General features: G+C 47.5%; 2 protein-coding genes across 2 annotated transcripts in view; one reads left to right on the forward strand and one right to left on the reverse strand.

The window, feature by feature from the left end:
* The first annotated feature begins 45 nt into the window (after positions 1 to 45).
* On the forward strand, positions 46 to 2,801 carry UCN (urocortin). The gene is made up of 2 exons (XM_066378658.1): positions 46 to 1,700; positions 1,959 to 2,801. Exon 2 carries the CDS (start codon positions 1,972 to 1,974, stop codon positions 2,353 to 2,355), a length of 384 nt encoding a protein of 127 aa, XP_066234755.1. The 5' UTR covers positions 46 to 1,700; positions 1,959 to 1,971; the 3' UTR covers positions 2,356 to 2,801.
* Positions 2,802 to 2,905: 104 nt separating this feature from the next.
* Positions 2,906 to 24,517, reverse strand: part of TRIM54 (tripartite motif containing 54) — a 28,930-nt gene continuing 7,318 nt past the window's right edge. Inside the window, exons 2-9 of the mRNA XM_066378654.1 lie at positions 7,594 to 7,766; positions 6,924 to 7,095; positions 5,034 to 5,129; positions 4,126 to 4,359; positions 3,833 to 3,855; positions 3,598 to 3,722; positions 3,381 to 3,473; positions 2,906 to 3,051 (exon numbers count right to left, since the gene is read on the reverse strand). Of these exons, the coding sequence (XP_066234751.1) occupies positions 3,041 to 3,051; positions 3,381 to 3,473; positions 3,598 to 3,722; positions 3,833 to 3,855; positions 4,126 to 4,359; positions 5,034 to 5,129; positions 6,924 to 7,095; positions 7,594 to 7,766 (927 nt within the window). The 3' untranslated portion in view covers positions 2,906 to 3,040. The remainder of the gene's footprint in view (positions 3,052 to 3,380; positions 3,474 to 3,597; positions 3,723 to 3,832; positions 3,856 to 4,125; positions 4,360 to 5,033; positions 5,130 to 6,923; positions 7,096 to 7,593; positions 7,767 to 24,517) is intronic.

Consider the following 24,517-nt stretch of genomic DNA (forward strand, 5'->3'; position numbering starts at 1 on the left):
AATATGATATAATATATAATATAAACTGACTCCTTTTGAATTCTCTAAAATATTTATAATAGTCTTATACCCACTACATAGTAGGAACTCCATAAATACTTGTTGAACCATAACGACCTTGGCAACTTCAGTTTATTCCCATTTTTGGCAAATGCCATGTATCCCTGCTCTTCATAGATACATTTGTTTCTCTAGTTGTTCCCAGCCCTACTGTAGCTCCAGTTCTTTGGGGAGCCCTCAAATTCTTTATTTGGTACCTCCATACCTGTTATAAAAATGTAATCTGGAACCTGCAGAGGCAATGAATAAGACCCAACAGAAAAGTACTGGAGAGTCAAATTTTCTAGAGATGCAAAGAAGCCTAGAGACCACCAAGCCTAATCTTTTACACATGAGGACACTGAGGTCCATAGAAGGAGGTGTCCTGTTCACACCACAAGTTAGTTGTAGAATAGAAACTTTAGCCCATGTCCTACAAATTAAATTTTTGTATAATCCCCAAATTCATCTGATGAAAAACCTAGTGCCCAAGGTGATAGTATTAGGAGGTGGGACCTTTAGGAGGCGATTAGGTCATGAGGGCAGAGCCCTCATGGGGTTAGTTCCTTTATAAAAGGTGCCATGTGAGGACACAGCAAGAAGGTGCCATTTATGAACCATTAAGCAGGTCCTAATCAGACACCAAATCTACTGGCACCACGATCTAGAACTTTCCAACTTCCAGAACTGTGAGAAATACATGTTTGCTGTTTATAAGCTACTCAGTTTGTAGGTTGTTGTTTTTGTTTTTTTTTGTTGTTGTTGTTACAGTACCTCAATTGGACTAGGACACCATGTTTCCTTACTTTCCACCAAGTGATCTTAATCTGGAGGTTAAAGATACATTAATACTGCTGCTGCTGTGATTCCGAGGAGAAAAATTAACTTGGCTGAACTATCACTTTGGGGCAAGTTCAGAAGCAGATGGACCAGCTTTTTTATGGTTTCAAAGCACTCAGATTCAGAAACCCTCTTTTTTTTTATGGTATCCCCCAGTCAGACAGCCCTAGAATTTAGATCCTGGGCTGGAATAAGATCAAGAATCCTGGCCAACTCAGCCTGCTTCAGCTGCCTCTTGGGTGGGCACCATGGTGATGGCTGAGTTCCAGCTGTGCTATCCTGATTGCTTGTGTTTACAGAATTGGTACCTGGGGCAAAGGACTGGGTCTGGATAGCACAGCCTTCTCCCAATGCCGCTGGACCCTCTGGATGCAGAAGGCAGGGTCAGCACCACGGACAGCTCCGCGATCCGGCAGCCCTTTTGTGTGCCAGAGAAGACTGGCGATCCGGGCTGGTCTGGTCTGAGGACCGGCCCTGGTCACTGCGGACTGTTCTAAGCGGTGAACGACTCTCTTGGCTCCCAGAGCAATTTTTACGCCCTAGCCAGCTTCTCGCTCACTTGAGTCCTCTGTCGCTTCCAGCGCAAGCCCCAGAGACGTGCCCCTCGGGGTCTCGCAACCCGCTGGACTCGAAGCTGCGGCCGTCATTGCTCTACAATCAGTGCATGTTCCTCGCTGACGTCAGTCGGAGCTGTCCTAGAGCTATATAAGGCTGGCGGCAGTCCCGGGACAGACCCCGTGTTTCCCAAGGCGCCCTCAGCCCGCCCCGAGGGACAGGCACAGAAGCTCCGTCCTGCACTGTTCAGACTCTTCCCGCAACCTGTGAGTGGCTTGGAGCTTCCGCCCGGACTGCCTCGGCGCCAGGACTCGGCATTGCGCTCACCCACCGGGACCCGCCGAGCGGGAGGGAGGGAGGGACAGAGGAGAGGGTGGCAGAGGCTGGGGCTGCAGGGGAGGTGTGGGCACCGGGCGGCAGCCGAAGGGGACCGGCGGGGACTCTGGACGTGCGAGGGAAAGGGAGTGGCGCCACCTGCGACTGCTCCGAGCGCACCTCACCCTGCGCTGCCCCTATGTGTCCAGGGCTGGAGGCACCATGAGGCTGGTCGGACGCGCGGCGCTGCTGGCGGCGCTGCTGCTCCTGGCACAGCTGCGTCCGGGGAGCAGCCAGTGGAGCCCAGAGGAGGCGGCGGCGACCAGGGTCCAGGACCCGAGTCTGCGCTGGAGCCCCGGGGCTCGGAACAGGGGCGGCGGAGCCCGCGCGCTCCTCCTGCTGTCGGCCGAGCGCTTCCCACGCCGCGCCGGCCCGGGCGGATGGGGACCTGGGACCTCTGGCGAGCGGCCGCGACGGGACGACCCTCCGCTGTCGATCGACCTCACGTTCCACCTGCTGCGGACCCTGCTGGAGCTGGCGCGGACGCAGAGCCAGCGGGAGCGCGCAGAGCAGAACCGCATCATATTCGACTCGGTGGGCAAGTGACCGCGGGGACTGGGGCCCCCAAAACCTCGACCCCGTTCCCCAACGCCCCAAGGCTGGCATCTGCTCGAGCGGAACTGACCCAGCCCCACGGGGCCGGCGCGGCCCGGGGATACCCTGAGCACTCACTGCGTTACTAGTTTTTAATAAAAGTGCTGAAGAGCCTCTGGCCTTTGTTGTTGTGGCGCGGGGAACCTTCCACAGCAGAGTGGGAACCCACGGGAAAGTGGGGCCTCCCGGGCCGGCGGGAGGGAGCCGCTGCTGCAGGAGGGGCACCAGGAGAACGGCTTTCAACCGGGGTCCTGTGTCCCACGGTCCCTAAGTCCCCCACGAGCCCACGTTCTGAGTCCTCCACACCACCCCTCACTCTTCGCCCTTGGCACTGGGCTCGGGAGTCCGTGCCTGGTACCAACCAGATGCCCAACAGGGGCTCATCCCGCTTCCGCCTCCCCCGCCCCCCGGCAGGTTCCAGACCCAGGGACGGGAGGGGCGGTGGGGAGGGGTCGCTTCCGAAGCCGAGGCTGAGAGAGCGAGCAGTGAACGGAGCTGCGGGTCAGGGTGCGTTAGCCTTTTATTGAGCTTTCCTCGCGGCGGGGCGCCCAGCTGGGGCGCGGTGGTCTCCGCGCAGATCCTCCACGACCGGAGCGCCAGGACCCCGGACCGCGGGGTCCCTCACAGGGTGGGGGAGTCAGTGCAGGCCTGTCCCCACGAAAGACAGCTCAGTGGGCGGGGGCTCCAGAGAAGCGAGGCAACTCCGAACCCCAGCTCACCCCTTTCCCCGGGCATGTGGGTGTCTCCTCTCGCTTCCCACCCGCTCTGGTCTTCCAAAGCACAGGTGGAACGACTGGTGGAAAAGAAAGTGTCCTTCTGCACCTACGCTAGGGCGCTACCCTCCTGCTGGGTGTCGGGAGGCACTTAAACGGAGTGGGGGCTACCAGCCAACCCTAGACCGGCAGGGAGGGCGATCGGCCGAGGACAGGACGGGAGCGCACGAGCCGGGCCCGCGGCGTCCCTCGGGCCACACTCACCTTCCGGCCCGTCCCGCCGCTCTTCCTCCGGCCCCGCGCCGCCCTCTTCTCCGTCCAACACCCCCTCCTCATCGTCTTCCTCTCCGGAGGCGCCTGGGCCGGAGGAGGACCCCGGTGAGGTGGGGTCCCCGCTTCGCTGGCCGCGATGCCCCTCCAGCCCCCACCCGCCCCTCCCGAGGGTCTGGATGACCGGTCCCGGGGGCCCGCAGCCCCTCACCCGGCTGGAAGTCGATGGTCCTCAGCATTTCGGCCACGTGCTCCACGCTCACGGTGAACTGCTCCATGCTCTCGTAGCCTGGCTCTGGCCGCCCTGCCAGCTCCACCTTCGACATTGCCCCGACCCTGCACAGCGGAGCGGCTCATCTGGAAATGCCCCGGCACCCTCACCCCCTTCTCGGGGGCGGCGAAGCCCCGCACGGCCCCTTCCTTTCCCTCCGGCTCCGCCTACTCACTTATTGATCAGCTCCTTGGCCTGCTGTAGGGAAGAAAGGAAGGTGAGAGTTAGCATGGTGCCTACCTCTGGCCATGTTCCATTGCTGATACCACCACAGTCCTCAGTCCTGTGGGGCGGGCAGATGGGGGAGAGTCATATCCCCATTTTAAGGAAAAAAGAACTCAGAAGCGGTGATTTGCCCAGGGCCATGGGGCAAGTAGGCGCCCGAGATCGGCCTTGAACCCAGGTCTCTCGGTGCCAAGGCCCCCCCTATCGCCACTATGCTGCCTGCCACCCACCTCCAGGGCCCACCTGCAGGTAGAGCGCCATCTGAGGCTCCTCCATGGACTGGATGGCGGACTCCACCAGTTTAGACGAGGCCTCCAGGTGGTCGCCGTACTGGCGGATGAGGCCTCTGACGCGCTGCAGCTTCCCCTCCTGCTCCCGGGCCAGCGCCTGCAGCAGCTCACCCTTCCGCTCCTCCAGCACTGCACAGAGGGTCTCGAACCTCTGGTTTAGCAACTGCTTCTGCCTTCTGCTGTTGTCCTGAAAGATGGGGAGTGACGATGAGATCTCATAGGTGGGAGAGCACCAGCTACTTGTCCCCCTTCCCACTTAATGTAAGTCATGGGGAACCAAGAAGAGAAGGGACCAGTTACACTACAAATTAGTGGCAGAGCCAAGACTCCAGCCAATGGCTACTGATTCCCAAATTCCCCCCCCCCCCCAGAAATAACAATAACATAATTTTTTAGATATAATTGACATACAGTATCATATAAGTTTCAAGTGTACAATGTAATGATTCAATGGTTATATTTATGGTGAAATGATCACCACAACATGTTTAGTGAACATCTGTCACCATACATAGTTACAATTTTTTTTCATGTGATGATAACTTTTGAAATCTACTCTCAGCAAATGACACAGTACTTTAAAGCATCACAAGTGCTGTCTATGTCTCTGGCCTGATTTTTACATATTTATTTTGAACTAAATTCCACATTTGTTTCTCAAAAAGATCCAGTGAGGTAGGTGCCAAATCATTCTCATTATCACTATTTCATGTAGTTAAAAATAAAACCAAAGGACACAAAAGTAAAGTAAATGGACTAACATCACTGAACTAATGAGGAGCAGAGCTGAGATTCAAATCCAGCAGCCTGGCTAAGCTCATCCCACTACTATGATCCACCTCCCTTTCATCACAGGCTTACCTCAATGGTCTGGCACACCTCCTCCATCTGTGTGATCACGGCTTGCACACGGTCGTTGCCTGCCACCAGCATCGCAATGCCATCACTGAGCTCACTCTGCCACACACACAGGTCAGAATTAGGGCTGGAAGACCTGGTTTAGAGCTGCCGCACTACCACTGCAGCCAGGGGTGCATAGGAGAGAACTGCCCCTGCCACCCCACCATCAGGGCAGTTATTCTGGAGATCTAGGGGGAATGGAACCATCCAAGAAGTGTGGAAGCACATTCTATGGATTCTGGAAGGACAAGAGAAGAAGTCTTCTACTACCAAATGAGACATATCCACCATGTGCCAGGCACTGGGCTAGATGCTTTATCTGTAGATTCATGCCTTCCATCAATTTGGAAAAATCCTTCATGTTTGTCTGTGAGGATAACATTGCCTTTTCTCCATTCTCTTTATTGTCTCATTGAGTGACTCTGATTAGGTGTATGTTAGACCTTCTCACTCTCAACCTTCTCATCCCAGTGTTGCATTCTAGTCTATTTTTTTTCAGTCCTCTCTTTCTGTTCACTAATTCTTTCTTCAGTGAAATCTCTCATTTAATTCATCCTTTGAATGTTTTATTTCAACAATTGTATCACCATTTCTAAAAAAAGCTCTATTTGGGTGTTTGTCAAATCTGCATTTTTTTTTTTTTTTTTTTTACAGAGACACAGAGAGAGTCAGAGAGAGGGATAGATAGGGACAGACAGACAGGAACGGAGAGAGATGAGAAGCATCAATCATTAGTTTTTCGTTGCGACACCTTAGTTGTTCATTGATTGCTTTCTCATATGTGCCTAGACCGTGGGGCTACAGAAGACTGAGTAACCCCTTGCTTGGACCTTGGGTCCAAGCTAGTGAGCTTTGCTCAAACCAGATGAGCCTGCGCTCAAGCTGGCAACCTTGGGATCTTGAACCTGGATCCTCTGCATCCCAGTCCAACACTCTATCCACTGCGCCACCGCCTGGTCAGGCTGTCAAATCTGCATTTTTGATAGTCAAGTATTGCTTTTTTTTTTTTTTTTTGCTTGTTTTTTAATTCCATCTTTTTTTAGAACATTTATACACAGTGACTTTCTGTTCTTTAATAATTACAGTATCTAAATTTCTTGAAGGTCTAAATCTATAAGTTTCATTTCTGCTAACTTCAGTAATGAGGTACATTTTTTTGTGTATTTTAAATTGTGAGCTAACATTTTGTTGTTCTTAATCTAATAGAAGCCCAAGTGCTTTAACAGAGTTTGTTTCTACAGAGTTTGCATCTGTTTTTGCCAAAAGCTGGGTGGTGAAATTGACCACTTTAGTTCTTGGGATTCCTATTTAACCTGGGATTCTTAAGGGTCTTCATTGCAGGTCTCCCCACCTTTTAGGAGTTTGGAAGCATAGTCTCATGTTTCTAGCTCAGTAATACGGCAGCATATGCCCTCTGGGAAATCCTACCTTTTCTGTGCGCAGCATTCAGTGTTCTGTTCTCAGTTCACTGCCCCCCTCCTCTCTCCACCTCACCCTCACTTGGAGATATCCTGTGTGCCTACCAGTATAACTTTAAATTCTATTTTATGTAGAATGTGATTGTGTGATGATGAGAGGGCCTTGAGAATATCTAGTCCATCCTACTAAAGTCTCTGCTTGCATCCATTATTTTATTTTACCCTAAAACAACTCTCAGAAGTAGGCATGTTCATCCCCAGTGAGGAAAGTAAGGGCCAGAGAGGTCAACTGACTTGCGCAGGTAACACACAGAGCGCGACTTTAGCCCTGATCTGCCTTCCTTTAAAACCAAATGGAATCAGAGGCTGAAGTTAGAGACCTGGTCTTGTGCCCCCCTACACCCACATTCCTGCTTCCTCTGCCACTCGGTACCTTCTGGCGTTTGTAAATGGTGGGCAGTGGGGCCACCTCACAGTCCTTGTGGGCACCGAAGACCTTGCAGAGGGAGCAGGTGGGCACTTCACAGCTCAGGCAGTAGATATTGATCTTTTCCTCCTCGTGCTCCTCGCACATGAGGTGCTGCTCGGCCTTGGAGTGCAGCGGCCTGGAGGGGAGTGGGCAGGGTAGCAGGAGGGTCAGGGGCCCGGCCAGGGAGTGAGGCGAGGCCCGAGCGTGCAAAGCTCCTCGGACACCTTCTCTTCAATTTCTGCCAACCACCACCACCTTTTCTGTCCCTGCAGTTGGTGCTCTGGCTGGGCAGGTGAGTGACTTCCACAGTGCTCTTCATTTGAGGAACAGAAAGAGCTAAGGGGTAGAGGAGTCTTAGTCCCAAGAATCCAGGAGGCAAAGAAGTCCCACAGGGCAGGAGGGTTGGTGAGGATCTTGCTGGACTGCCAGCCCTTCCCCACATGAAGAGAGTGAAGGTGAAGCAGTGACCAGAGACCACCCAAGCTGAGTGACCTGGGGCAAGCCCCTTCCCTTCTCCAGTTTACTCCCCTCGTCACTTAAATGAAGGGGCGGGTTGATCAAGTGCCCCTTCTTTCAGCCCCGATGGGTTCCCAAGCTCTACCCTGTAGAGAGACAAGAGGCCCTGACAGCTCACCGGGAAGACTCCTGCTTGTAAATGTCGATAATATTCTCTACTAGCAGGTTCCGCTGCAGGCCGTAGACACCGTGTCGGTCCAGGACGACCTCATGCCTGCAAGATGGGCAGCGGAAACGGCCTCCTGAAGACACAGTGGTAGAGCCCCGAGATTGCCACAGAGGGTTTGATGCCTGTAGGGAAAGGTAGCATGAGAGAATGGCACCATGAGGCCTGAGAGGACTAAGAGGCAGGGGAGAAGGTACTGGGGGCCGAGGAGTACGAGAATGATGGAGAGGGTGGCATCAGCTCTTTTCTGGGGCTGGGCATTCCTGCAAGAGCAGCTCAGGGTGTGCGGCCACAGAGATCTTGTCCTCCTTTTTTTTAAAAAAATTATTTATTTATTTATTTTATTTTTTACAGAGACAGAGAGTGAGTCAGAGAGAGGGATAGACAGGAACAGAGAGATGAGAAGCATCAATTATTAGTTTTTCATTGGGCGTTGCAACACCTTAGTTGTTCATTGATTGCTTTCTCATATGTGCCTTGACCGTGGGCCTTCAGCAGACCGAGTAACCCCTTGCTGGAGCCAGCGACCTTGGGCTCAAGCTGGTGGAATTTTGCTCAAACCAGATAAGCCCGCGCTCAAGCCGGCGACCTTGGGGGTCTCGAACCTGGGTCCTCTGCATCCCAGTCCGACGCTCTATCCACTGCGCCCCCGCCTGGTCAGGCCACAGAGATCTTGTTTCCCACCATTATCTGACTACTCAGCCCACCTCCTTAAGTATCTTTCATCCAGAGCCTAGCTTCCGTCGAGGCCTCATCGGAATGGGATCTCCTCAAAGGGGCCAGCTTGGAGCTGTGAGCTGGCATTGACCTCAGCAGGAAGGCCCAGGTAGAAAATGAACTCTAACTGATGTAGCCAGTGTCCTCCAGCCAGGGGCTCTTACGGGTCACATCTGGGGAGGATGCTCTTCAGCTCTGGGCGGGGACTCAACCAGGAACATGTACTGAACAATGGGGTGAACAAGCCACACTGTGCTAGGTGATTCTGGAAAATCACTCCAGGGACTGGGAATCAGGACTCCTGGGTTCTTTTGCTGCCCTTGACACTGTTCTACTATGTACATTTGGGCAAGCATTCCACCTTTGTAAAATTAAGGACTAGATTGGATTATTCATTCTATCACAAATATTGAGTGTACCAGGCAATTACTGGGTTCTGAGGATGAGTTATGCACAAATGCATCCCTGCCTTAAGGACAAGCAAATTGACAACTACATTCAGAAGGCAGGGTGTGATGATAAGAGTAAGCTTAGAAGGAGGACTTACCAGAGATGTTCATCACTTCTTCCCATGTATATCTGTCAAGAACTTGCTCCACCCCATCCTAAAATGGCCTGCTATGCCCCTGGCCACAGACAATTGACTCAGAGTTGAAGGGGTGATCCCCCTGACCCAAGCAGGACAAATCAAACTTTCTCTCTAGGAATTTGGGATTGAGATATATATAGAATCTGAGGCTAGATCATGTGTGGCTTTAGAACTGAAAAGGCCTATGGTGTTGGGCTGAGTTGATGTTGTGGCCACCCAAAGTTTTTACAAGTACAAGTAATAAGTGTGAGGGGGTCAAAGACTATGAACAGAGAAAGCTGTTCTGCAGAGAAAAGAGCCAATTTGTGAAGCGCAGCAGACATGAATCACTGGTGGAGATTGCTTGTTGTTCCTGAATATTCGCCTCCTCTTCTTAAATAATAGACCCCCTGACCATATCAACACAATAAATTAAAAATAAAAATTAAAAAATATAATAGAGCCTCTGAGATTTTAGCAAGACACATGGAATAAAGAACATGTATCCAAGCCTCCCTTCCAGCCAAGGGACTGTGTTCTAGCCAATGGGATATAGGTAGAAATGTTTTGCGTCATTTCTAGGAATTGTAGAGGTCCTCGAATAACATTGATGAGTTGTCACAGGAACTTAACTCTTGCTCATATCAATTACCTATGTTAAAATTGGTTTTGGCATATGTCATTTCATTTAAAGTCGCAGAACCTAGCAACAAAGTTAAGTGAAGACTTGCTGTATCTTTGATGGGAGGGATGTGCTCAACTCCTCTTTCCCGCCATTCCCACTGCCTGAAATGAAGATAGAATAGCTGGAGTTGAAGCAGCCATCTTGAGCCATGAGGTAGTCACGTGTTGGGAACTGCAGCAAGATAAGGGGAGTGAGTCTAATGAGGTGGTCCTGGACTGCCTACCCATGCTTTCGCTTGAGAGGAAGAACGATTTTTTACCTTCTTAAAGCTACTGTTATTTTGGATTTTCTGTCATTTACAGCAGGACTAATATCAATACTAACTGGCTGGAAGACCACACACTCCTAAATAGTAATAGAGAGAGTAGTTACCAGTGACTTACTTTGTATATTTAGATGCATTTCCTACAATTGGGTGCCATTAGATTCTCCAACTCCTTATGCTATATGTCAACTAGAAGGTCCCTTATGTGTGTGCAGCAGCACCTGATAATACCTAGAGGGTGCCCAAATCCAGAGTCTTGGTGGATCCCATGGTAGCAAGAGATGTAGGCAAGGCAGGAAATGTAGCCCTACTGTGAAGTGGGCAGCCTGTCTTGGGGAGAGAGACTGGCATGTCACATATATCACATTTTGGGGGGGGCAATTTCTTGAGAATTATGAGAAGCTAAGGCTTTAGCCCACCATAAAGCTGGAACCAATTAGTTTGAGATTATCCAAGATTGTGTTCGTGTATTTGTCTTTCTCAGTAACTAGATTATATGAATATTGTTAATTTAGTTTAGGAATGGGTTCAAATATAAGATCACTGGATTTTGGTTTGTTTCATACAGTTACCTTTTCTTTTCATTTTATTTTTAAAATTTTTATCTTCCATTTATACAACAAATTACTTTGAACATTTTAATTCCATCCCCACCCTCCATCTCAATCTATATATTATTACGTGTTTTCCTTTTTAATGATAGTTTCTATTATTTTGTACTGTTTATATTAGTTTGGGCTTAGAACTTTTTTTAACTTCTGATTTACTATCTGGGATTACTTTTCACTTTTCTCGAGTACATTCTTTAGAAATTCCTTTAATGACATTGTGCTGGTACAGTTACCTCTTAATATTTAGAATCCGGGTGAGTGAGGAGGTGTTGGGAGAACTCTAAGGCTGTAAGCCCCTGCAGGAAACTTGCTCCCTTTTGTGGATGAAACATATGGGTTCAATGGAAAGTAACCTCCCAGGGTGATCTGGTCATAAATTCCTAACTGGGCAGGTCATGGTGGGTAGTCATCCCCCAAGCATATAGCTTTTTAGTAAGAGGCTTATCTTCACCCTGTCCATTGTTTCTGTGCATCTAGGTTAATACACCTTTCAAGTTGCATCCACTCTCAAGAGAGAAAGCATACAATCTCGTTAATAATCCTGTAATCCAAACCCCACCTTGCTTTTCCCATCTCCACATAATCTTCCTTATGTTCCCTCATATTTCAGAGAAAGCTGCAAAATGTTATTCTGCGGAGCATTTGAGATCTTGATTTCTGACATATGTAGTCAGTTAGGCTCAAATAAACTCTTATAAAATTCTCTACAGATTTGGACACTTTGATTAGCTGGTGACAAGCCTATAAATATGCCCAGTAAATGTCTGAATGTCAAGGAAGGGTATATTCTAAAGTCCTGGCCCACAGCAAAAACAAACTCATGGTGGACTGATAGCTCAGTTAGTTGGAACACCTAATATACAAAGATTGTGAGTTCGATCCCCAGTCAGGGCACATACAAGAACAGATTGATGTTTCTGTCTCTCTCTCCCTTCCTCTCTCTCTCTTTTAAAATCAATTAAAAGAGGCCCTGGCTGGTTGGTTCAGTGGTAGAGCGTCAGCCTGGCGTGCAGAAGTCCCGGGTTCGATTCCCGGCCAGGGCACACAGGAGAAGCGCCCATCTGCTTCTGCACCCCTCCCCCTCTCCTTCCTCTCTGTCTCTCTCTTCCTCTTCCTCAGCGAGGCTCCATTGGAACAAAGATGGCCTGGGCGCTGGGGATGGCTCCTTGGCCTCTGCCCCAGGCGCTAGAATGGCTCTGGTTGCAACAGAGCAACGCCCTGGAGGGGCAGAGCATCGCCCCCTGGTGGGCATGCCGGGTGGATCCTGGTTGGGCGCATGCGGGAGTCTGTCTGACTGTCTCTCCCCGTTTCCAGCTTCAGGAAAAAAAATAAAATAAAATAAATAAAATCAATTAAAAGAAAAAAGACAAACTCATAGGGACCTTCTCTCTTCCATCTCCCTCTCTCACTGCACTCTTCCTTTATACTCATTTGATATTCAATACATGTTTAGAGGGCCTGTTAGGTATCAAGCACTGTGCTATGCGATTTTCAGACATCATTGAATTTAATCCTCAAAAATTTCTTGTACATCCCTGGCTGGGTAGCTCAGTTGGTTAGAGCATCATCCCAATACAGCAAGGTTCTGGGTTTGATCCCTGGTCAGAACACATGCAAAAATCAATCAATAGATACATAAATAAGTGGAACAACAAATAGATGTTTTTCTCTCTCTTGCCCTTTCTCTGTCTCTCAAATCAATAAATTAAATTTTTTTTTTAAGATTTTATTTATTGATTTTACAGAGAGAAGAGAGGGTGTAGGGAGAGGAGAGAGAAGTATCAACTCATAGTTGATTTACTTCAGTTGTTTATTGCTTGTTTGTTGTATGTGCTTTGACTGGGCAAACCAAGGGCTTTGAACCTGTAATCTCAGCATTCCAGGTCGATGCCTTACCCACTGCGCCACCACAGGCCAGGCATAAATTTTTTTTAAAAAGATTTCTTTTTTGTACACATGGTGGAGGAGATAAATAAACATTTACCCCCTAACTTAGATTACAAGAGGTATACTGATGGTGGCTAAAAAATACTGAGCATTTACTTTATACCAGACTGAGCTGTAAGTCCTTTTATTTGTATTAACTCATTTACTTCGCATATCAACCTTATGAGGTAGGTGCCACTATTAGCCCCATTTCAAAGACAGGAAATTGTAGCCTGGACAAGTTAAATAGTAAATTGCACATGGTCATCAGCTAATAGGTGACAGAACCAGTATTTGAACTCAGGCACTGTGACTCCAGAGTCTGTCCTAATAATCAATATACTACATTATCAATTCCAACATTCGCCTCTCTGAGTTTTAGATAAAACAGATTTTAGAGAAAGTCATGAAAGGCTAAACATCAATGTTTCACAAAAGATAGAAAAAGCAACCTAAAAGTTTATTTTAAAATAATTATTTATGCTTTTCCCCCTCACAGCAGCCCAAAGTTTCACTGCAGATAAACAAAAGATGACCTATCAAATCAAAACCCTTTGTGCCATGGAGCATGATAAAGGCTCAGCTTGCAACCAAAATGACCTGCTTGTCTGTGAATAGGAAATGAAATAGTTCAAATCTCAAGGAGACATTTTCCCATGGATCTGTGCATGCCCTCAGGGAAGATAATTCCTCGGATTCTGTGTAAAAATATTCGGATGCAGGATAATGAAATTGAGACAGTCAACTGTCTACTAATCCAGGTCATACCCCTCTCTTCACCAAAGAAGCCAAAGGACTAAACAGATATTGCAGACCAATGAGAACACCCAGCTAGCCAGTTTACATTTAAGAGAACAGTGCAAGAAAGCCAAGGTAAATGAGAGGTTAAGTAAAAAATGCACTTTCAGCACCAGATAAGTACCTCTATTCAAAGAGGAGTGATAAGCCGAAGGGATCCAACAGTAGATGCAAGCCAAGACAATACAAAAAGAATAAAAAAAGAAAGCAAAGGACAGATAAAGAATACATTTTGGAAGATGAATAGCTCCAAGAAACAGTACAATCTTAATATAACATTTTTTAAGGAAATAAAGAAAACAATCTCTTTGATTAAAGAACAGATAGAAGTGCCAGGCCATGCAGTAGCACAGTAGATAGAGTATCAAATTGGGACGTGGAGAACCCGGTCAGCCTGACCAGGCGGTGGCGCAGTGGATAGAGCGTCAAACTGGGATGCAGAGGACCCAGGTTCGAGACCCCGAGGTCGCCAGCTTGAGCGTGGGCTCATCTGGCTTGAGTAAAAAGCTCACCAGCTTAGCCCTGGCCGGTTTGCTCAGTGGTAGAGCGTCGGCCTGGTATGCAGGAGTCCCGGGTTCGATTCCCGGCCAGGGCACATAGGAGAAGCGCCCATCTGCTTCTGCACCCCTCCCCCTCTCCTTCCTCTCTGTCTCTCTCTTCCCTTCCCGCAGCCGAGGCTCCATTGGAGCAAAAGATGGTCCGGGCGCTGGAGATGGCTCCTTGGCCTCTGCCCCAGGCGCTAGAGTGGCTCTGGTCGTGACAGAGCGACTCCCTGGATGGGCAGAGCATTGACCCCTGGTGGGCGTGCGGGGTGGATCCCGGTCAGGCGCATGCGGGAGTCTGTCTGACTGCCTCCCCATTTCCAGCTTCAGAAAAATAAAAAAAAAAAAAAAAAAAAAAAAAAAAAAAAAGCTCACCAGCTTGGACCCAAGGTCACTGGCTTGAGCAAGGGGTTACTTCATCTGCTGAAGGCCCATGGTCCAGGCACATATGAGAAAATAATCAATGAACAACAAAAGTGTTGCAACGAAAAACTGATGATTGATGCTTCTCATCTCTTTCCGTTCTTGTCTGTCTGTCCCTATCTCTCTCTCTCTATCTCTCTGTCTCTGTAAAAAAAATAATAATAAAAATAAAATAAATAAAACCCAAGGTTGTCAGCTTGAGCACGGGCTCATCCAGCTTGAGTGTGGGCTCACCAGCTTGAGTGTGAGGTCTCTGGCTTGAGTATGGGATCATAGACATGGCACCATGGTCGCTGGCTTGAGCCCAAAGGTCGCTGACTTGAAGCCCAAGGTCATTGGCTTGAAGCCCAAGGTCATTCATTGACTTGAGCCCAATATTGCTGGCTTGAGCAATGAGTCACTCACTATGTTGTAGCCCCTGGGTCAAGGCACATATGAGAAAGCAATCAATGAACAACTAAGGAGCCTAGCCTGACCAGGCGGTGGTGCAGTGGGTAGAGCATCGGACTAGGATGCGGAGGACCCAGGTTCGAGACCCCGAGGTCGCCAGCTTGAGCGTGGGCTCATCTGGTTTGAGCAAAAGCTCACCAGCTTGGACCCAAGGTTGCTGGCTCGAGCAAGGGGTTACTTGGTCTGCTGATGGCCTGCGGTCAAGGCACATATGAGAAAGCAACCAATGAACAACTAAGGTGTTGCAATGAAAAACTGATGATTGATGCTTCTCATCTCTCTCTGTTCCTGTCTGTCTGTCCCTCTCTCTGACTCTCTCTCTGTCCCTGTAAAAAAATAAAATAAAATAACTAAGGACCCGCAACAAAGAATTGATGCTTCTCATCTCTCTCTCCTTTCCTGTTTGTCTGTCTCTATCTGTCCCTCTCTCTGATTTTGACTCTCTCAGTCTCTGTCAAAAAAAAAAAAAAAAAAAAAAAAAAAGAACAGATAGAAGTGTGCCTGACCTGGGGCGGCACAGTGGATAAAGCATAGATCTGAAATGCTGCGGTTGCTGGTTCAGAAGAACCCTGGGCTTGCCCGGTCAAGGCACATATGGGAAGCAACTACTACAAATTGATGCTTCCCATTTCCCCCCCACCTCTTATCTAAAAAAAAAAAAAAAAAAAAAAAAAAAGAACTGATAGAAATGATCAAAGCTGGAGGCCTTGGCCAGTTGGCTCAGCGGTAGAGCGTCAGCCTGGCGTGCGGGGGACCCGGGTTTGATTCCCGGCCAGGGCACATAGGAGAGGCGCCCATTTGCTTCTCCACCCCCCCCCCCCTCCTTCCTCTCTGTCTCTCTCTTCCCCTCCCGCAGCCGAGGCTCCATTGGAGCAAAGATGGCCCGGGTGCTGGGGATGGCTCCTTGGCCTCTGCCCCAGGCGCTAGAGTGGCTCTGGTCGCAGCAGAGCGACACCCCAGAGGGGCAGAGCATCGCCCCCTGGTGGGCAGAGCATCTCCCCCTGGTGGGCAGAGCATCGCCCCTGGTGGGCGTGCCCGGTGGATCCCTGTCGGGCGCATGGGTGAGTCTGTCTGACTGTCTCTCCCTGTTTCCAGCTTCAGAAAAATACAAAAAAAAAAAAAAAGAAATGATCAAAGCTGGAGAGGAAAAGTGAGCTGGCAGAATTAAATGAAGAAACTAAGTAAAATATATTATCAACAAGAAACAAAATGCACATTTTACACAGTAGGAAGTAAAATCTATGATACTGACACAAGTCACATAGATTGTAGAAAATAACAGATAAAAGTAATTAGGACCACATGCTACAATACGAATCAAACTTGAAGACATTATATGCTAAGTGAAATAAGTCTGACACAATGGCCTGACCTGTGGTGGCACAGTGGATAAAGCGTCAACCTGGAAACGCTGAGGTTGCCGGTTCAAAATCCTGGGCTTGCCTGGTCAAGGCACATATGGGAGTTGATGCTTCCTGCTCCCCCCCTCCACTCTATAATGAATAAATAAAATCTTAAAAAAAAAAAAAGAAATAAGTCTGACACAAAAGGACAACTATTGTATTATCCCTCTTACATGAGGTACCTGCACCTGCAGGAGTCAAATTCATAGAGCTAAAAAGCAGAATGGTGCTTGCCAGGGGTTGGGAGGAGGGGAAACGGAGAATTATTGTTTAATGGGAACAGAATTTGAGTTTGGGAAAATGAAAAAGCTCTAGAGAGGCATAGTGGTGATGGTTGTACAACCATGTGAATATTCTGAATGCCACTGAACACACTTAAAGACGGTTAAGATGGTAAATTTATATTATGTGTACATTAGTGCAACATTTAAAAAATAATAATCAGGCCTTGCCTAACCAGGTGGTGGTGCAGTGGATAGAGCGTCCGACTGGGATGTGGAGGACCCAGGTTTGAAACCCTGGAGCTTGCTGGCTTGAGCGCAGGGTCACTGACTTGACCATGGGATCCTACACATGACCCCATGGTCGCTGGCTTGAAGCCCAAGGTCTCTGGCTGGAGCCCAAGGTCGCTGGCTTGAGCAAGGGGTCACTCGCTCTGCTGTAGCCCCCCCCAGTCAAGGCACATGTGAAAAAGCATTCAATGAACAACTGAGGTGCCGCAATTAAGAATTGATGCTTCTCATCACTCTCCCTTCCTGTCTGTCTGTTTCTATCTGTCTCTCTCTCTGTAGCTGTCACGAAAAAAAAAAAAAGTAATCAGGACTTGTTGGGATGTATTGGCAAGGGTCCTACTTTAGTCTCCTCACTGTCAGGACTGACTTCAGGGTTGGCTGAGGTGGACTTTCCAAGTCCACTACCTCTTTCAAGTTCAAGCACACTACCTCTCCACCACACTTTCCTAAATGCCGAAGAAATTCCTTCAGCAGCTCATCCCATTGGCCGATAGCTACCATTTTCTGGGACCCAGGGCTCTGAGAGGTCATCAGTATTCAGGCACTCCACCCTAAATGCTTTGATTGAATAGCACTTTTCTTGGGAGCGAGAACACACAGGGAAGGTAGTGGGGAGGGTTGTACCTCTGCCATCTTCACAATTTGGCTAAGGGCTGGGGCTGCTCCCTGGAGCAGACACCACAGCTGAGCGCAGCGGCCCCATTCACCCGTGGGCCCCACAGTACCTGCCCTTTCCCAAAGCTCAGGTCTTCTGCCATATATTTCCTCTGGCTGTGGCTTTCCTCTTCACCTCCCTGCCTTCCTGTGACAGCTTCTGCGATGGTTCCCACCACCCAACTCCCACCTCTTTTCCTAGTCCCTGGCCAATACTAGGGCTAAATTTGGATGGTAATAAAATAGTAAAGTTTATCTTTTGGATTTTCCAGGGCCTTCTGGCTCATGGCACAACACTCATGCTGCTTAGAAGCCCTCACAGTTCTACCTAGGAGCTAAATCAGTGTTTCTCAAAATATGATATACATGCTAATGACAAGCATGATAATTTTAGGTAATACAAGGATGGACATTTACATTTTTTATGTCTTATTTTAATGCACATTAGAAAAAACAACCAGCCTATAAAACTGGTGATTTTTCATGGATTTTGTCATTTTAAATAAGGATAAAGTTCATATTTAAACCTTGAAATTGCGTCCTTTTTAAAAAAAATATTTTATTTATTGATTTTTAGAGAAAGGGGAGAGGGGAGGGGGAGGAGCAGGAAGCATCAACTCCCATACGCGCCTCGACCAGGCAAGCCCAAGGCTTCGAACTGGCAACCTCAGTGCTCCAGGTCGACGCCCCATCCCACTGTGCCACCACAGGTCAGGCAGAAATTGCGTCCTTTTAAATAGAAATATTAAACACATGTTACAGGTAGTACCAGCTGTGACAAAGATCAGGAAGGTGAAGTGAGAAGGAAGTTTGGGAAGTAGCGCTAACGCTTTTCTGACTCCCACTTCTCATCACAATTTGCCCGTCTTGTGTCCCAACCTTTTGTAAATGCTGGGTGTCAACTTTGAGAGAGTCATCTGTCTGTACTGAATATGTGGATAAAATCATTACCCCTTCTTGGTGACACCTCTACATTTTAACCATTTTAATGGAGGGCATTTAGTGCAGCATGATATAGGGAAGGTCGCAGTGATTGGAAGATCTGGTTTTGGACTTGCTATATACGACCTGCAAAAGCCATTTAGCTCAGGCTCCAATTTCCTCAGATCTGAAGGAGGGATTTGCACTTAGCATTAGGTCCTGTCAAGGACTGACGTTCCTGAGCAGTGAGTCTTACTTGATAGAATTACAGTAAGAATTATCAGATACCATGACCTGTATGTTTTTGCCTGTGAGATGGGAGAAGGGAGTAGGTGGTTTTTATGACAACCTTCTCCTCTCACACTATGTAGACCCCCACCTTCTTCTCTGTTTAACTTTGACTGTGATCCAGATTCTCAATTGATTGTGCCTCCTCCGAGCTGTTTCTGGAGCGCCCTCTTCCTGTCTAATGTAAGCAGTTCTTGAAATTCCAATTCTGAAATAGCCCTAGTGTGTTTACATGGGTTTATATACTGAATTTTAAAATTTGCATTATCTCCGAGGCTTGAATTTTTAAATAATACATCAGCATTATTTTGTGATTAGAATGAAAAATAAAATTGTTTTTTAAAAATAAACATGCCGGTTATTTCACAGTAGAGGAAAGATTAAATGAGTTATTAATGGAATTATGTTCCATTTTTAACAAAGTTCTTGATAACTCATGTCATGATTTTAGATAAAAAAGCAGGAATTACATCTGTATAAACAATGGAATTCCAATTTGTAAACGTGCTATGAGATTTACAGGTGATTCTTTTTTAACGTCTTTCTATTCATCTACATTTCCCAAATTTCTTTGTATAGACTATGAATTATTTTATAAATGCATGAAATTAAAATTAAATAATTTTGCACCCTGGCCGGTTGGCTAAGTGGGAGAGCATTGGCCCGGCATGTGAATGTCTTGGTTCAATTCCCATTCAAGGCATAGAGGAGAAACACTGATCTGCTTTTCTACCCCTTCCCCTCTTGCTTCTCTCTCTCTCTCTCTCTCTCTCTCTCTCTCTCATCCGCTCTTGCAGCCATGGCTTGATTAGAGGAAATTGACCCCAGGCGCTGCAGATGGCCTCCTCATCAGGCACTAAGAAGAGCTCAGTTGCTGAGCAACGGAGTAACGCCCCAGATGGGCAGAGCATCGACCCCAGGGGCTTGCCAGGTGGATCCTAGTTGGGGTGCATGCAAGAGTCTGTCTCTTTGCCTCCCTTCCTCTCACTGAATATAAATATTTTTTAAAAATAATTTTGCAATAATTTGTCAGTGAGTAATAAAATTAAATTGTGGGTGATTCCTTACTTCTTTAAATTTTTATCTTTTAAATTTTATAATTTCCATACACAGCACAATCAAATGTCAAAATAATCTAGAGATGTTTTCTTTCAACATATGTACCCTGATTTATCAATGTCACTGCATTAAATTTAATAAATAAATTAAATAAAAGGGTAAATTAAAAAAGGAAAAAAATTTTTTTATAATTTCCAAATTTTGTACAAGCACTTTGGGGTTTGGGAAGAAAAAATTTTGCTTTTTAAAAATGCAATGATCCGACCCTGGCTGGTTGGCTCAGTGGTAGAGCGTTGGCCTGGCATGCAGGAGTCCCAGGTTCGATTCCCGGCCGGGGCACACAGGAAAAATGCCCATCTGCTTCTCCACTCCTCCCCCTCTCCTTCCTCTCTGTCTCTCTCTTCCCCTCCCGCAGCTGAGGCTCCATTGGAGCAAAGATGGCCCGGGCGCTGGGGATGGCTCTGTAGCCTCTGCCCCAGGCGCTAGAACGGCTCTGGATGCAACAGAGCAATGCCCCAGAGGGGCAGAGCATCGCCCCCTGGTGGGCATGCCGGGTGGATCCCGGTCGGGCGCATGCGGGAGTCTGTCTGACTGCCTCCCCGTTTCCAACTTCGAAAAAATGAAAAAAAAAATGCAATGATCAGTTTTGACGTGAGAGAAAAGGGTGGCGCTAGAGTGCCTCAACAGCCAACAAGGTAAAACACTACTTAGTAAAAAAACTGTTGGCCCTGGCCTGTTGGCTCAGTGGTAGAGCATCGGCCTGGCATGCAGGAGTCCCAGGTTTGATTCCCAGCCAGGGCACACAGGAGAAGCGCCCATCTGCTTCTCCACCCCTCCCCCTCTCCTTCCTCTCTGTCTCTCTCTTCCCCTCCCACAGCCAAGGCTCCATTGGAGCAAAGTTGGCCTGGGCACTGAGGATGGCTGCATGGCCTCTGCCTCAGGCGCTAGAATGGCTCTGGTTGCAACAGAGCGATGCCCCAGATGGGCAGAGCATCGCCCCCTGGTGGGTGTGCCAGGTGGATCCCGGTCGGGTGCATGCGGGAGTCTGTCTGACTGCCTCTCCATTTCCAACTTCAGAAAAATACAAAAAACAACAACAAAAAAAGGCTCTTAGTTCAAGTTACCATTTGAAGAATGGGAGGACAGGTAACAGAAGATGATAGGTAAGAGCCTGACCAGGCGGTGGCACAGTGGATAGAGTGTCGGACTGGGATGCAGAGGACCCAGGTTCGAGACCCTGAGCTCACCAGCTTGAGCGCGGGCTCATCTGGTTTGAGCAAAAGCTCACCAGCTTGGACCCAAGGTCACTGGCTTGAGCAAGGGGTTATTCGGTCTGCTGAAGGCCTGCGGTCAAGGCACATATGAGAAAGCAATCAATGAACAACTAAGGTCTCACAACGAAAAACTGATGATTGATGCTTCTCAGATCTCTCCATTCCTGTCTGTCTGTCCCTATCTATCCCTCTCTCTGAATCTCTCTGTCTTTGTAAAAAAAAAAAAAAAAAAAGATGATAGGTAAGAAATAGTTTCAGGAGACCATAGAGACTGTAATAGGTTAGGTTACAAATAGGGTGGGGTGTCATGGGAGAAGGCAGAGGTGAGTTTTACCATAAAGACCTTTTTTTTTTGTATTTTTCTGAAGCTGGAAACGGGGAGAAACAGACTCCTGCATGCGCCCGACCGGGATCCACCCGGCACGCCCACCAGGGGGCGACGCTCTGCCCACCAGGGGGCGATGCTCTGCCCACCAGGGGGCGATGCTCTGCCCCTCTGGGGCGTCGCTCTGTCGCGACCAGAGCCACTCTAGCGCCTAGGGCAGAGGCCAAGAAGCCATCCCCAGCGCCCAGGCCATCTTTGCTCCAATGGAGCCTCGCTGCGGGAGGGGAAGAGACAGAGAGGAAGGAGAGGGGGAGGGGTGGAGAAGCAGATAGGTGCCTCTCCTGTGTGCCCTGGCGGGGAATCGAACCCGGGACTTCTGCACGCCAGGCCGACGCTCTACCACTGAGCCAACTGGCCAGGGCCAAGACCTTCTTTTTTTAAATTGTGGGACAATCAAGTAGGGCTTTGAATTCAGAGTTAAAGGATATGAGCTTAATTTTGTTTGTTTATAAACTTTTTTTAATTGACTAATTTTTATAGGAAAAGGAAGTGAAAGCAAGAGAGAAACATCAAATTGTTTTTCTTTTATTTATGAATTCATTGGTTGATTCTTGTATGTGTCCTGACCGGAGCTCAAACCCATAACCTTGGCATATTGGGACGATGCTACAACTAACTGACCTACCTTGTCAGGGTGATATGAGCTTAATTTTGTTGACAAGGTTTCTAAACCAGGAGAGAAAATAAGAGTGAATATCAATCTAAAAGAGGTGATTTGGATAGACGGGAGGGGGAAGAGACTAAAGCACAGCTCAGCGAGAAGCAAGCGCCATAGTCGATGTGAGTCACACGCCTGCCCTGGAATAGTGGCAACAATCACAGGAAGGCTGGGGATGCTGGAGGTAGAATCATTAGGACCAACCAATCACTTGGATGTGGGTGGGTTGGGGGGAGAGAAGGGGGTCAGACTATTCTGGCATTTCAAGCCTGGACACTTGGGATTACACTGGTGCTTAACATGCAGGAATACTTGGTAGTCTGTGAACTCAGATGAGAAAAAAATTACATCTTTATTTTTACTAACCCCTAGCAGAAATTAGGCACTTCCCTTAATTATGAAAATAGGTGACACAGCACAGTAGCTGTAGTAGTATGTCAGCAACAGATATCACTGGTATTTTCATATCACATTAGAGGTGTTGATCAAGTCTCCAAAAATACTTTATGCGTGTCACTACTTCTAAACTGTAATAGTTATTATTATTAAGCTCACTGCTCAATCTCATTATTTAATGTGTTAATCAAAACCACATATATATATTAGCCTCGGCCAGGAAACTCAGTTGGTTAGAACATCGTCTTGATATGCCAAGGTTGCAGGTTTAATCTCTGATTGGGGGACTTTTGAGAGTCAACTAACAAATGCATGGATAGAGGGGAGCAACAAATCGACATTTGTCTTCCTCTCTCTAAATTCAATAAATGTATTTTTTTATTTTATTTTTTCCTTTCTGTATTTTTCTGAAGTTGGAAATGGGGAGGCAGACAGACTCCCGCATGCGCCCCGACCGGGATCCACCCGGCATGCCCACCAGGGGGCGATGCTCTGCCTATCTGGGGCGTCGCTCTGCTGCAATCAGAGCCATTCTAGCGCCTGAGGCAGAGGCCACAGAGTCATCCTCAGCGCCGGAGCAATCGCTGCTCCAATGGAGCCTTGGCTGCAGGAGGGGAAGAGAGAGACAGAGAGGAAGGAGAGGGGGAGGGGTGGAGAAGCAGATGGGCACTTCTCCCTGTGTGCCCTGGCCGGGAATCTAACCCGGGACTCCCGCACGCCAGGCCGATGCTCTACCACTGAGCCAACCGGCCAGGGCCAATAAATGTATTTTTAAAAAGCATGTATATTACCCTACAAAACATGTTCTAAGTATTTTGGTATTCCATTTCAGTGTTTCTCAAGCTTTTTAAAATTGCTCTTCCTTTCTGGAATATTTTGTTTTGTTTCATTTTTTGTATTTTTCCGAAGTTAGAAGTGGGGAGGTAGTCAGACAGACTCCTGCATGCCCACCAGAGGGGATGCTCTGCCCATTGGGAGTGTTGCTCTGCTGTGGCTGGCTGGAGCCATTCTAGCGCCTGAGGTGGAGCCCATGGAGCCCTCCTCAGTGTCTGGGTCAATTTTGCTCCAATGGAGCCTTGGCTGTGGGAGGGGAAGAGAGAGACAGAGAGGTAGGAGAGGGGGAAGGGGTGGAGAAGCAGATGGGCGCTTCTCCTGTGTGCTCTGGCCAGAAATCGAACCCGGGACTTCCACACACTGGGCTGATGCTCTATCACTGAGCTAACCAGCCAGGGCTCTAGGAATGTTTTTAGACAATTTTCTCCTAATCACTAACCCTTCCTCATTAAATTTTAATACCATAAGTCTAAAAAAAGTCAAATTTATAGAAGCAGAGAGTAGAAAGGTGGTTGCCAGGGGTTGGGGGTAGGGGAAATGGAATGTTGGTCAAATGGTGCAAATTTTCAGATATAAGATGAATAAGTTCTGGGGATCTGATGTACAGCATGGTAACTATAGTTAATAATACTATATTGTATACTTGGTATTTGCTAAAAGGCCACATACACACCCAAAAAATGGTAACTATATGAGGTAATGGATGGGTTAACCAGCTTGATTGTGGTAATTATTACACAATGTATACATATATCAAATGATCACATTGTACACCTTAAATATATATAATTTTTATCTATATATATATATTTTCAATATATATCTTGTTAAATCTGGGGAAGGGAAAGTTTTACATGAAAGCAAAAAATTAATAAAAATTTAAAAATTAAATCACAATAAAAAATTTTAATACCACCAAGGCACTTGAATTAATACCACCCCATACTGAGAATGCATGAGAATGTGTGCTGTGTTCTAATGCAGTTGGTTTTCTTTATAATCATATGTAATATATTTTTACATTTAAAAAACACTATTATTTTAGGCTGGCTTCTGGTGGTACAGTAGATAGAGCATTGACCTGGAACGCTGAGGTTGCCGGTTTAAAACCTTTGTGCTTATGGCCCTGGCTGGTTGGCTCAGCGGTAGAGCGTCGGCCTGGCGTGCGGGGGACCCAGGTTCGAATCCCGGCCAGGGCACATAGAAGAAGCGCCCAATAAAACCTTTGTGCTTGCTCAGTCAAGGCACATATGACAAGCAATCAATGAACAACTAAAGTGAAACAACTATGAGTTGATAATTCTTGTTTCCCCACCCCTTCTCTCTTTCCTCTCTGTGTAAAACCAATAAATAAAATCTTTAAAAAAAACACTGTTATTTTGAAAAAAACACATACATATTGGCCTTAAAAGGGGTCTATAGGTTTCACAAACCACCAAAGGGATCCATGGCACAAAAAGAGATGACTTCCTGCCCTGATCATAAGTCCCTAGATGGTCTCATCACA

This window comes from Saccopteryx leptura, chromosome 3 (genome assembly GCF_036850995.1).
Source record: "Saccopteryx leptura isolate mSacLep1 chromosome 3, mSacLep1_pri_phased_curated, whole genome shotgun sequence".
In the NCBI taxonomy this organism is placed as follows: Eukaryota; Metazoa; Chordata; class Mammalia; order Chiroptera; family Emballonuridae; genus Saccopteryx; species Saccopteryx leptura.